General features: G+C 37.8%; 2 protein-coding genes across 5 annotated transcripts; both read left to right on the top strand.

Moving 5' to 3' along the window:
- Window positions 1-2,622: 2,622 nt before the first annotated feature.
- On the top strand, window positions 2,623-8,152 carry LOC111889222 (disease resistance protein RPV1). 4 transcript variants are annotated; one of them, XM_023885355.3, is made up of 7 exons: window positions 2,623-3,186; window positions 4,118-4,950; window positions 5,125-5,445; window positions 5,523-6,428; window positions 6,522-7,092; window positions 7,430-7,494; window positions 7,618-8,152. In XM_023885355.3, the coding sequence occupies exons 2-7, from the start codon at window positions 4,312-4,314 to the stop codon at window positions 7,819-7,821; spliced, it is 2,706 nt and encodes a 901-aa protein (XP_023741123.1). In that variant the 5' UTR covers window positions 2,623-3,186; window positions 4,118-4,311; the 3' UTR covers window positions 7,822-8,152. The 4 variants fall into 4 exon arrangements, with proteins under 4 accessions (XP_023741123.1, XP_023741124.1, XP_023741125.1 ...); XM_023885356.3 differs by having other exon boundaries at window positions 4,166-4,950; XM_023885357.3 differs by having other exon boundaries at window positions 2,624-3,186; window positions 5,526-6,428.
- Window positions 2,660-3,190, top strand: LOC111889226 (toll/interleukin-1 receptor-like protein). The gene has a single exon (XM_023885363.1). The coding sequence runs from the start codon at window positions 2,660-2,662 to the stop codon at window positions 3,188-3,190; it is 531 nt and encodes a 176-aa protein (XP_023741131.1).
- Window positions 8,153-14,730: the final 6,578 nt, after the last annotated feature.

The raw sequence follows: 14,730 nt of genomic DNA on the forward strand, positions 1-14,730 counted from the left end.
GAATTCCTAAGAATACAAGTTGTTTGAAAAAGTGTCAACACAAAGGTTGGTGAGTTCATAAGCTTTTTAGATAAAGAGTTTGGAAACCATTCTTTGTAATGTGCGGTGTGTTACCAAGAAAAATCCAATATTTTCCTTATAAAAGTTATGTGGTTCGAAATACCGGGACCGAGAATGAACAAGTATTTGTCATACTTAATTCGAATTGGCGTAAAACCCTTTATGATTTGAGCAAAATCCCGTAATGAATGGTGTGTAGTCTTAAATACCAAGACTGAAAATATACAATAATATCTGTAATTATTGATATAAAAAGTGGTTTTTGACCCGGTTAAGGGTCGGGATGGCCCGAAAGCTACAAAAAGTTTAAGGGACATTTGAGAGAGATTTGGGAGAGATTTCACATTCTTGGAGAGATTTCTCATACAAAGAGATATTTGGGAGAGATTTCACATTCTTGGAGAGATTTCTCATACAAAGAGAGATTTGAGAGAGATTTCACATTCTTGGAAAGATTTCTCATATAAAGAGAGATTTGGGAAAGATTTCACATTCTTGGAGAGATTTCTCATACAAAGAGAGATTTGAGAGAGATTTCACATACTTGGAGAGATTTGGGAGAGATTTCACATACTTGGAGAGATAGATTGAAAACGATTGAGTGAGGTTTCGTGTGTGACATTTGTAAGTGTCCGGCTTCGCAACGCAAGGTTCGTAAGCCCCACTAAGCCATGTTTAACGATCTTACACACCCCCAATGAGTATGCAATATTGTTTTGTCGGTTTGGTTCGATATTTACCACTGTTTTAGGTTAATGAAATCTTGATATTCAAACTTTTCAATTTATGATTTCTTATTAGAATAGCGAGTTGTACGGAAATAACACAGCGTATACCCTAGTACACAAGGGTTAATTGAGTTGACTGGTTTGACTTGTTGATTTTAGTTGACTTTGACTTGACCGGAAATTGACGGTTGTAACACCAGAGCCCTGATGGGTTTAATTTTGCTTTTATTAAATGTTATTGGGATTTATTGAAATTTGACATTTTTGATTTTGTAGATAGAGAAAATACAATCACTTATATAAGTTAAAACATTAGTTACAATACCTGATGCACTACCATTAGCAAACCCATAAATCAAACGATTCGAGATACATGGGAAATGATACAAACCGTTCAATTGCGAGATGAGAATCTAGGTTTTCACCATGGTTCGATTGCTGAAAAGATTGGAAATGTTGAGATATCAGAATTATTTATTTTGTGAGCTTAATTTGGGAATATCATAATCGGGTTTGCACCATTTTCATCTTCTCTAAAACCAAACCTACAATCTAGAACTCAAACTAAAACACGCTTCAAAATCCTCAAACTAATGTTCTTCGTTTTATAGCTTAACAAGCCCGAATCGATTTCAAAGGAGGACGAGGGGTACACATCTTCAATCGATTTCAAATGAGAGGGGAATTTGGGCTTCTAGATCGATTTCAAATGAGGGGGGTGGGGGAGGGGGGCATATTTATTATGTTTAAATATAAAGATTAAAAAATAAAACTAAAGGGTATTTTGGTTATTGAACATTTAACAAAAGTTGTTAAAAGAGTTGGTCATAAAAACTAGTGGCATTATAAACTAATAGTTACATTTTATTCATTCAAAAAAAAAATCATGAACCATGAAATTAATTTTTAAAACCATAATGACCATTATTTTTGGTAGAACTTTTATAAAGAAATATTTTAATCCCATGTATAATACTTGCATAACTTTTGCAATTCAACCAAATCTCATAAATTGCATAAATTCTTCTAGTAAGTTTCCAAGAAAACTCGATACCCGACCCATGTAATCTATTATTCAAATTCATCTAGTAAGTTTCCAAGAAAATTCGAAAAACATATTTATTTATTAGAAGTAGCTGTTGACTTGAAAGGGTTAGTTTAATACAATTCTCCCCGTTCAAAAATAAGAAGTCGACTTGGATTTCCATTACAAAAGCCATTACCTAGTGATGGCCAACGACTTTGTATTTGGATCAAAAGTTAAACCAAAATTAAAACCAAAACAAAGTAAAACAGTAGCAACGCTCCTTCTGAGATACAGTCGTCACCACCCAAAAGGAATCGCCGGGCAATCCAACTTGAAATTCTCGATACAGATACACCACGAGATTCTCAAATCAGCCTCCAAGATCACCTCCTAATCCTGCCAAAATTAGGATAGCAATGGAAAATAATCTCTAAACTTAGAGAATTAATTTTAAGGAAACCTCCTAAAACTGCCTTCTTTCCATTCATCATTCCTCCATACATATAAGGAAAAATGGGAAAAACAAAACGCACCACCCGCGTAGCTACATTTAGGGAAAGTAAATAACTGTTGTAGAGAAGTCAAAATAAACTAAAATAATAAGGAAAATAAAATAACATGGAAATAAAACAAAATACTCTTGACTGATATGTGGAGGAACACGTGGGGTAAAATCTACAATCAAGTGATGGAAGGTTTTGATTGAATTAGGTTGACCCATGTATTCACCTAATCGGTTCTGGAGTCGGTTTCGGGCATATCATATTGGGCGGGTCTTTAGGAACTTGCCTATCACCTAGCCAGTCTTAATTTGATCCAAATAACTCATATCTTCCCTCTCCTAATGGTTATATTATCTGAATACAATGAAGGGTCATCTTCATCTACTAATGATCATAAATATGACGTGTTTTTAAGTTTTCGAGGTGATGATACTCGTCATAGTTTCACAGATCATCTCCATAAGGCCCTCTTGGGTGCCGATATTTCTACCTTTTTGGACGATAAAGAGATTGAAACCGGAGGTGATCTTAAACCAGAATTGGAGGGTGCGATTAAAGAATCTAGGGCTTCTATCATCGTGTTGTCTAAGAACTATGCAAATTCGTCATGGTGTCTAGATGAACTGGTACTAATCCTTGGGGAACGTAAGGCCTCCAACCAAATTGTTATCCCCATCTTCTATCATGTCGATCCCACCCATGTTCGGAAGCAACAAAGTAGCTTTGGAGATGCAATAGCTAAGCATAAACGAGTGATGAGGGCTGAGATAAATCCAAATAAAAGAAGTCAATGGGCTCAAAAGGTTGACCGATGGAGTCAAGCTCTTACTGAAGTTGCTGATTTGAAAGGGATGAATGTCGATGGCAGGTAACTACTTTCTTACCCATATTTTGTTTGATCAAACACATGAAGTTTCAGTGTCATCTTGCTACGTTTCTTCAATGTTTGAAAAAGGCATATGTTTTGTATATGTGAACTGGACCAAGATGCATCGAGTGGAATCAAATTTTCAATTATATGATCTGATAAATGAATTGATTTAAATCGGATAAAAATGCGTCAGTGATTAACCATTTTGTATTCTGACATGTTTTGGGTTGGAATCAAATTATATAAAGTGTTATACAGCTGTTATAATTTATTAATTTAATTTATTTAAATATGTTAATCATTTGATAATTATAATACGTGTGGGAGTTTTTTTTGTGTGTATAATTATCGCAGGTGGTTGTCTGTAATATTCTTTACACTATAATTTCTAGGTCCTGCGATAATTATACTTCATTGCTATAATAGGTTTTAGCTGGAGTGTGTCTCCTCTTCTTAGTATGGTCATTTAATTCGTTTATTTTGGTGGCTACTGATTCTTTTTTGTTTATAATATTCTCTGCCATTCTAAAAAAGAATTAAAAATCAAAATTTGAATGGCTTGCTATGCATTTATTATAATATCATAATATCTATAAATCATAACATTTATTATATATTCAAGCAAAACTACATCAATATTATACTTTGATGGATTTTTCTAAACATAATGAAATTTTGGTGGCCTATTAGTGAAATATTGTATTACATTAGTGGTTCTAATTGTATTATACATAGAAATTGTGGCCTTAAACATCAGATATTTATATGGTTAGAACTGCAAATATACTGAAATTTTGATGTGAAAAATTAACTAAATAAACATAATAGCTTGATATGAAATTGGATCTTTGAATAGATTAAACCTCCAGATCTGGTATGTTAGTTTTTTGGATTGTGTTTTGTGGTTCTTATTAAAATCAACTTTCAGGCAGGAGACTGAGTTTATTGATGAAATTGTTAACAACATCTACTTTAGATTACGCAAACACTCAAGGATTCCTGTGCCACAACTAATTGGGATGGCCAATTCCAAGAAATTCGTCACTTCATGGTTAAAAGATACATCCTCACAAACGACAGACATACTCACTATTTTGGGTATGGGTGGGATCGGGAAGACGCATGGTTATAACAACAAATGACGCATGGTTGACAGAGAGTTGTGCATTATTCAAAGTGGCCATTAAGCCCATGCATGCAAAGCATCTGCTTCAAGGCTTAGATAAGCATGAAGCACAACAACTTTTTTGTTTTCATGCATTCAGGCCCAACCATCCCAAGGCATGCTATAAAGAGGTATTAGAAAGGCTTGTGGAGTATTGTCAAGGACATCCATTGGCTCTTCAAGTTTTGGGCAAGTCTCTATATAACCGAGATGTAGTTTATTGGGAAGAACACATGGAACTGCTAAAGAAAGACAATGGCTCACCTATAAACAATGTCTTGAGAAAAAGCTTTGAATCATTGTCATCCAAAAATGATAAGGAGTTGTTTAAGTATATTGCTTGTTTTTTTGTTGGAATGGATAGAGATTTTACCGAAACAATATTAAAGGCATGTGATATAAAAATAAGATCTGGGATCATGAATCTCACTGATAAATGCCTTCTTAGTATCGGACATAATAACACATTGATGATGCATCGGTTGATTCAGGAGATGGGAAGATTTGTAGTGCATCAAGAATCACCTGACAAGCCATGGAAGCGAAGTCGATTATGGTGTAATGAGGAGTCATTCAAAGTGTTGAAGCAAAAAAGGGTAAGAAATTATTGTATAGTTGTTAATACTATGCACATTCGAAGTATTGTGTATTGTCTATAGGCATTTGTATGTATGTATGTATGTGCATACGTACGTACACACCATGTACTCATACGTATACGTATATGTCACAATTTTAATTTAATTTTTTTGCATTTGTTTTCTTGTTAGAGTATGGGAAATCTTCTAGGACTCACCCTTGACATGAGAATGCTTAAGAAAGAGTTGCTAAGTGGATCGTTTGAGTTGAAAACAAATATATTGAGTAAGATGGACAATTTAATGCTCCTACAACTCAATTATGTGAAAGTCCAAGGCTCTTATGAAAACTTTTCGAAAGAATTAAGGTGGTTGTGTATGCATGGGTTCCCTTCAAAGTATATACCTTCAGACTTGCCCACGGATAATCTGGTTGCTCTTGACATGTCGTATAGCAATATTGAATCATTTATCAATTTTTATAGTAATCCACAACTCGAAAATAGGGAAAAGGTAACTTATTTCCATTTATTATTCATCCATGCCGAGTTGATGAACTTCGCTACTATTCTAACTTATCCCCATTTCAGCAGTCAATTGGATCTCGTGCAAAAGACAAAAAGCTTCTTGGATCATTGAAGATTCTTAATTTAAGTTTTTGTGGAGGGCTTCGTAGTTTGGTTGGCTTTGTAGAATTCCCTGCACTTGAGAGGTTAATAGCTACAAATTGCAATGAATTGCTTGAGGTTTGTGAATCAGTTCAAGAATTTGTTGGACTTGTCTACATTGATCTAAGGTATTGCAACAAGCTTGAAAAGCTTACCATGGGCATGTTAAAGATGGTTAAAACACTATTGCTAGATGGTTGCAATCTCGGTAGATCCCAAATCGAGATTAAGGATAAATGCAAAATGGTCGAGGCTAACAACATTGGCATAAACACAAAAGTCTCTTCATCCGCCGTTCTTGAGGCTATACCAAGTGATTTGAAGTTCTTCACGATTTCTTTGCCAAGCTCTTTAGTAAGGCTGTCACTTGCAAATAATAATTTGTACACGGAATCCTTTCCGATGGACTTTAGTTGCTTGTCCATGTTAGAGGCATTAAATTTAGATGAAAACCGTATCAGTTCCATGCCTAATTGTGTGAGAAGCCTTTCTAGGCTTCAGTCGCTCAGTATGCAACACTGTGACATGCTTACGTTAGTCGAGCATCCTCCAACTTCACTAACATTTTTGAGCATGTATTCTGAAAAAATGCATGTGCTACGCAAAGTTGTATTTGATCCAGAAATGCGCCCACTCAACTTATCCATACCGTGGAGAAGGTTAGCACCCCAGTTGTGTGAAATTGAAGGCATGGTCAAGATCCAACCTATGGCAAGTGTTGAGGAAAAGGTATTACATAGTTTGTGCTGGAACAAGCTCGACTTCCTTAACAAAAGGGGCGTGCGAACTTATTCTTATGGGAGAGACTCACAGGAACATCAAATCCAGGTTTTATCTCTGGTTAACTTTATGTCTATGAATATATATGTACATATAATTTACAATGATTAATTAAGCCGATTGGTTGTCTTAATTTGGCAGATGTATTATGAATTTGGAATATTCAGCACAATTTATGGGGGGAAAGATATGCCGAATTGGATTACACATAGAAGCAATGGGCCATCAATATCATTTACCATTTTATCATCTTCTAACAAGCCTAGAGGATTTAATTTCTGCTATGTCAGTACATATCAATTGCCGGTGATCATTATTCATAATATAACAAAAAACCGAACCTGGATATATGAACATTGCATTGGCAATGTTGGTGTAGGCGAAGAGTCTTACACTGTGTTAAGCCATTGGATGTTTAGGATGAATGAGATGGAAGGTGGTGACTCGGTTAGTATCACTCTAAGAAACTTTAGGTCATATAATGGAATTGCAATGAAGTGTGGGGTGAGTGTTGTTTATGATGATGGAAACACGGATGAAGAAGATGCATTGGGTTATTACAAGTCATGGAATCACATCATTGGTGGAGATCTTACTGGGTATCAACTAACAACAGGAGAATACATCCTAAGCATATTGCGAATTACTACACATGGTATCAAACCATTTATGAGATATGGTAAATTTGTTGGAGACCGCGACTACTATAAAGGTATATATCATTCTACTTATTAAATAATTTTTTCTTTTTGTTGTATCATCCTATGTATTACTTTTTATCTAGTTTTTGTGTTCCAAAAGTTCAATGATTAAAATCAGAGTTTATATCTATAAAATATGAAACTAGTTTTAAATTTTAATCGGATCGATCCAAGTATTGGTCCACCTAAATGGGTCAATTTGTGGGGTCCATTGATCAAGTTTTTGATATTTTGGATCACATAAATGTAAAGATTAGATCTGACCCAACACATTGAGAAGCCTAACTTTCTCCAAGAGGATGCATGTAACTGATAACTAACGTGATACTTTTTCTCTATTTTTATCAGGAGATGAAATGTTGTTTACAGCTTTATCCCAAAGGAAGCCAGCCATAGTTGGTCACATACCCGAGGTACACTTTTTGACACTTACATCTTTCTCTTATCACATTAATGTTTTCATCAAATTTCTTGATTAGTCCATGATTTTAACAAAAAAATAAATGGAGTTGTAACCTTGCAATATTGAATGCTAGGAAATTGGAACATCTACGTGCAACGATCTCATCCTTAATGATAAGGATGAGGTTGATGGAGATGAGGTCCCTGTCATGGCTGAGGTCGTTAAGTCTGAGTCTGAGGTCGAAGTCGACGTTGAGGTCATGGTCGAGGCTGAGTTAGAACAACAGGCTAAACGTTCATGTATTTGGAGGAAGTGGTTTAACTGTACACGGGCATAACTTTTATATAAAGAATTAGGCAGCCATGAGCACTCCATGGAAACTTCTCAACAGGATTGTGAAGCCCAAATTCATTTCTTTAGGGCTCTGATTTCAAAGTATTTGGTTTTTATCAAGATTTTCTGTTTTTTTACTTAATTAAATCGTGTGTTTTTGTCAATCAGGCGATATTTTATACTATAATTATTAGTTAATTTTAGTTTCTTTCGTATTTTAAATTTTTAAAAACCACCATCTCATCGTCTATTTTATTAATATTGTGAGTATATGTATGGATATCACGCTTTTGGCCCTTAGATTTTGTACATTCCTAATATGAATGTCTTGTTCTTGTTCTTGTGCCTAAAGACATTTGATCATCAGTATCAAATATCTAGGAATTTGATCATCGATAATAAGCCACCGAATGATTTTTGTATTATTCTTAAGATTTGAAGATTACAATAAAGGTCCTATATATAAGATAGATATTACACTTTAGTACCATCTATAATAAGATAAATAAAATACTGTTAAATATCTTAAATATATATTGTCTATTATCCCCCCGCAAGTTGAGGGCGGGGAACGACCTGCAACTTGGACCTTAGCATCAGAAATCTTTGAGATGGGAGCGGTTTCGTAAACACATCGGCAATTTGATCACGTGTGGAAATAAATTGAACTCTCAATTTTCCTTGAGCAACCTTTTCTCGTACAAAATGGTAGTCCACTTCTACGTGTTTCATTTGTGCATGAAACACAAGATTGGCAGAAAGATATGTGGCCCCCAAGTTATCACACCAAAGCGTGGGAGAGACTTTAGATGTAATACCAAGCTCGTTTAGGAGAGCTTCTAGCCATGTTATCTCAGCAACCGTGTCGGCAAGAACTTTATACTCAGATTCGGTGGAAGATCTAGAAACCGTACATTGTTTGCGAGCAGTCCACGAAATTGGGTTGGAACCCAAGTAGATGGAAAATCCCCCGTGGACCGACAGTCATCTGGACAGGCGGCCCAATCAGCATCAGAGTACGCTTTTAAGGTGGCGCGCCAATCAACATCGGTGAAAGCTTGAAGTGTAGAAGCAGACCCATGACGGATAAAGAGGCCAAAGTGCGACGTTCCCTTGAGATAATGAAGTATTCGTTTAACAGCAGACCAATGGTTTTCTGTTGGAGTTTGCATGAATTGGCAAACTTTGTTGGCGACAAAAGTAATATCGGGTCGCAAGAGAGTTACATATTGTAGAGCACCAACTGTTTGGCGGTATTTGGTTGGATCCGTTAGCAAGGGGCTGTCGGACAAGGTTAACACTTAAGAGCTGCTCATGGGCGATGACACGGGTTTGCAATCTGCTAGACCAGTACATGTTAGCAAGTCAGATACATACTTGCGCTGAGATAGAATGATGTGTTTACCATGAGAAACTAAAAGACCCAAACTTTCGTATTTATGAAAGACCCAAACTTTCATGCTCGACAATATAGTTACTCCAAAACATGCTATTTGCATATTCATAAAAACAATATTTTACATTGATAATGAGACTACAAACTACTGGATACAAACCGACTATTTTAAAGTGTTATATATTACATAACTTCCCACGATTCTATAGTTTTATACATATGGGAGTGCAAAATACAATAGTTTCAAACTATTCATAAGCTTCTATCGATACAATAGTTTCAAACTATTCAAAAATCTTCTACCAATATATAACTATACTGGATGTTTATCTCCTGCAATTTGTTAAACATCGAGAGGGTAAGCGGTGACGCTTAGTGAGTTCAATAATATATACAATATAACGTTATGCCATATATATATACTTTAATAGGGCAGAAACAAAGAGGAACAAGGAACAACAAGAGCATATGTGAATCATGTGACAAACATTCCATGTCAATCATTGATTTGATTTAAAGATGTACAATCAATGAGACATAACAATTTCCATGCTTGATATACATCAATAAAGCTTTGGCCCAAACGGCACAGAAGATATACAACTTCGGATTAACATTTCGGTAGATTTCAGGCTTATAGCCCTGTCTAACCTTCTGCCACTACCATAGAATAGAATTCATTCTCTTACGGAGACATGTTCCACATGGCCAGAGGCTACATACCAGTACCAACGTGAATCTAAGTCATTTCACTGATCACATGGTCAAAGGTATTTCTTTGCTATATAAAAATAGCAAATAAAAATAACCCGGAATAATAACACTGAAAAGCACGTAGCACATATAACACATAACATACAATTATTTCTATATATTAAACTCACCGTAAATAACCGGGGGCTAAAATATTAATTTGGGCAGTACTTCGGCTCTAAATATGACTTTCGTCGTTGAAAACCGGGAGTTTTCTTGAAAACCGGGCTCTGCGAAGGTAGAGCTTCGAAACCGAAAAGATAAATTTTTCGGGCTTCTCGGGAGTCTCAGGGCGTGTTTCGGGCTTTAGAATCAGTATCGGGGCTTCGGGGGATGTCGGGATAGTAAAAATATTGAAAAAGGGGGTGAAAGTGGGAATTTTCTAAAACTAGCCGAGAGGGCTCGCACCCCTTATATAGGGTCGAGCTTCGGATCCGAAGCGAAGGGAAGGAGGCACGCGTCTGCGAGGTTCGGACCAGGTGGCAGCTTCGGCGAGGCTCGGATGCGAGTAGTCATCAGCTTCAGGTGCGTCATCGGCTGGGTCTTCGGCTCGGACGCGGGGTGGAGGCCGATGCGAGGCGCGTCGGATAGCCATTGGACCGCACCCTCGGTCGAATCAGCATGCGACACGCGAGTAGGGCACGAGGCAGGCATGCGAGAATCACGTGACGACTTCGGACTCCTGTGCGACATGCGGCGCTTCTCGGATGCTCCACGCAGCAGCTTCGTACACGTGGCCAGCTTAGAGCGAGGGTGACGTGGCTGACACTATTCATACGAAAATTAAATGAAAAATGTGCCAAATCTTGTAAAATCCATAACTTTTGCATACGAGCTTCGTTTTTTACGTTCTTTATATGCACGCGAAGCTAAAATTATGCTCTACAACTTTCGTTTAGACTTCGTCGGCTAATTTTGAATTTAATTTTAATATTATTATTTTTAACAGACTGGGACAGGAAAATCCGTTAAAAATTTATAACTTCTTCATCCGACGTCCGTTTTCATCAGACTTTTTACCGTTGTATCTCAAATGACGAGACCTTCAATTCTCGTTTAGGTTGCGTCGGCTAAAAATCACTCGATCTAATATTCGATTTTTTAGCTGTCTACTGCTAAGCTGAAACTTCGAAAAATCATAACTTCCTCATACGAAGTCAGATTCAAACGGTCTTTATATGAAAGTTGATTATTTTCACGAGTTTTACAACTTTCATTTACATCACTAGGGCTAAAAATTAGTTTATCGAAAACTAAATTTTTACGCGACAAGGTATTTTCCGAATTTATCACGGATCTTCGTTTCGTCATAACTTCTTCGTTATAACTCGGATTTCGATGAGGTTTTCGCCTAAATGTTTCTAACGAGATTATCTACAACTTTCAATAATAAAATTTTATTTATTCCAAATTTTATATTTTCGCTATATTTTACTATTTGGTTTTTAATTGGAATCTCATAAGACTTCCAATATTTTATGAGTGATTCTAAACATAGTTTTACTTCATTTCTAGTAAAAACTATCTGTTAGAACTCAACATTCAAATTCACTTAATATTTCATAATATTATTTACTTAAAACATGATTTCAAAACGTGTATGTTACAGAAACAATCTCAAGGCCCAAGAAACAGTGTAAGTTCCCTAGATCTTGGACAACAAACGTTGATCCTAATTTAGAGATAACACCTGTGATTGCTTGAGGATCATTCCCGGTAACAATAATATCATCTACGTAAACAAGAACATAGATTAATGTAGCCCTATTCTTGAGGATGAACAATGAGGGATCGGTTTTAGAACCAACAAAACCGAGAGACTGTAAGGTTGTAGAGAGTCGTTCAAACCATGCTCTCGGTGCCTGTTTCAATCCATACAAGGATTTATGGAGTAAGCAAACATGATCAGGTCTTGATTTATCAACAAAGCCCGGTGGTTGACGTAGATAAACCGTTTCCTTGAGATCACCATGGAGAAAGGCGTTTTTAACATCAAGTTGTCTAAGAGACCATTGATTTGTCACAGCAAGAGATAGAATAACACAGATTGTTGTTGCTTTGACAACGGGACTGAATGTCTCTTGGTAGTCAACACCCGGTTGTTGGTTGAAGCCTTTCGCCACAAGGCGGGATTTGTAGCGAGTAACATTCCCATTTGCATCCTTTTTGATCCTGTAAACCCACTTTGAATCAATGACATTTGTGTTTTTAGCAAATGGACACCCGAAAATTCTAAGGAAAGAATAATCTGGGGTTTGATTGAAAAGATGCTCAAAAGGAGATTTGTTGGAGTAATTACGAGAAGGCAAACGGTTGATTAAGTAAACCACTGTCTCGAAAGCAAAGTCCCGAAAACGTGGAGGAGCATGTGAGTGAGCAAGGAGAGCAAGGCCCGTTTCCACCACATGTCAGTGACGCCGCTCAACAAGGCCATTTTGGGCACTTGTGTGAGGGCAGGAGCGGCGATGGATTATACCAAGAGAGGTGAAGAAAGATGCAAGAGTGCGAAAGTCAACCCCCCCCCCCCCCAATCGGTTTGAACTTGTTTAAGTTTTGTTGTAAATTGTCTTTCAACCATGAGAACAAAGGTTTTAAAAGTGATATAAACATCCGATTTTTGAGCTAATGGGTAAAACCACATGTATCGGGAATGATGATCAACGCATAATAAAAAATATCGGTGACCACTAAAAGAAGTAGATGGGGCGGGGCCCCAAACATCACAATAAACTAAATCCAAAACATGATTACTACGATAATTTGAAAGTGGCAATGATAATTTTGACGATTTCCCCATTTGACAACTAGAACATAAAGAAGAAATTACATGTGAAGAAATAGGTAAATGACTACGAGAAATAATTGATTGAAAAACACGAGCATGAGGGTGCCCAAGACGATGATGCCAAGTGGTTGATGATGCTTTGATGGCGGTGAAAGACATATGAGGAAGAGACTTCAATTTTGGGAGACACAACGAATATAGCCCTTGATTACTTAGTCCCATGAGTAGGATGGAACGTGTAGACTCGTCCTTCACAACAAAAAAGGACGAATGAAATTCAAAAAACACGTTATTATCTAAGCAGAATTGTTGAACAGATAAAAGGTTCTTTTTGATTTCAGGGACATGAAGAACATTAGATAGATTAAAGGTTTTGGTGGGAGAGTATAGTTTAGATGAACCAATCGGGAGAGGATTACCGTCACCAACATGAAGAGAATTGTTGCCATTGTAAGCATCAACATTGTCTAAAGTTGTGAAGTCGGGTGTAACGTGACTGTTTGACCCAGTGTCGGGAAACCATGTTGAACCAGCAGCCAAGCCATTTTTTTGATAATGTTGCATAATTGGCTTGTGACACATCATGAGCTAAAGTTAAAAAGGGTTGATTTGGGCATTGGGCTGGAAGATGACCTATGCCACACCGGTTACAGTGGCCATACACCATATTCTGAGTTGAAGCCCAAGAAAATTGAGGTGGACGAGTGTTACCACCGGAACCAGAAACGCGTGAATCATCACGATTTCGGTTGTAATTGCCACGGGAGTTACCACGACGCTTGCCCCGGTAATTGTTGGAAGTTCAGTTGGTATAGAAGGATTGGGGCTAATTGTTTGTAGCCATAATGGGGCTGATTTGGTAGCCAAGTTGTGTTGCCAGCTGCTGTAAACTAGTCAATTTTGCTGGTGGGGCAGCTGGGAGGCGTGAAATAGGTGGGACAGTAGCCATGAAGGCTTGGGGGACTGCTAGAAGTGATCAATTTATCATAAAATCATGATCACTTAATAACCCATGCAGTTCATGGAAGGTTATTGGAGGGAAACGAGCCAACAAATTTGACTTTAGGCCATTATATTCATCACGTAGCCCAGAGATAGCTAGCATGGTTAGGTCTTTGTCTTTTACGGGTTCTCCAATATTGGATAAAGCAGTTGCATATTCCTGAGCTCGGGTGAGATAGGCAGATGATGTTTCATCACCCTTCATCTCGATCTTCAAAAGTTGAGTCTTCAATGTGTATTCATGAGAAGAGTTGTTGGGGGCATAGGCTCTTTCAAAGGAGATCCATAGATCCCGGGAAGTTGTAGCTTGAACATGTTGATAGGAGGCTTCTGAAATAGTAGAGGCAAGAAGCATCCGCACATGTGCATCATTGGTAATCCAATGAAGATAGCTAGGGTTATCAGTGGAGGTTGTGTCAGTAGTTGCAGTAGTCTTCGGTGGAGGACATGGGATGGTACCATCTATATAACTGTAACATCCCCCTCTGGCACGTATCACAATATTGTCCGCTTTGGGCCACTCGGCACGAGGACTTCCAAGGGGGTCACCCATCCCGGTACTACTCCCACCCGAGCACGCTTAACTGCAGAGTTCTTATGGGATCTACTGCCCTCACGGCTTTTCCCTCTGGCACGTATAACAATATTGTCCGCTTTGGGCCACTCGGCACGAGGACTTCCAAGGGGGTCACCCATCCCGGTACTACTCCCACCCGAGCACGCTTAACTGCAGAGTTCTTATGGGATCTACTGCCCTCACGGCTTTAAAACGCGTTGTGTTAGGGAAGGTATCCACACCCCTTATAAGGAATGCTTAGTTCTCCGCCCCAGCCGATGTGGGATCAGATCTAACCCACTTTCACCCCCCATTATAGGGTTCGACGTCCTCGTCGAACACATCGACCCGTGCCCTAGCTCTGATACCATTTATAACATCCCCTCTGGCACGTATCACAATATTGTCCGCTTTGGGCCAC

This window comes from Lactuca sativa, chromosome 8 (assembly GCF_002870075.4).
Source record: "Lactuca sativa cultivar Salinas chromosome 8, Lsat_Salinas_v11, whole genome shotgun sequence".
NCBI lineage: Eukaryota > Viridiplantae > Streptophyta > Magnoliopsida > Asterales > Asteraceae > Lactuca > Lactuca sativa.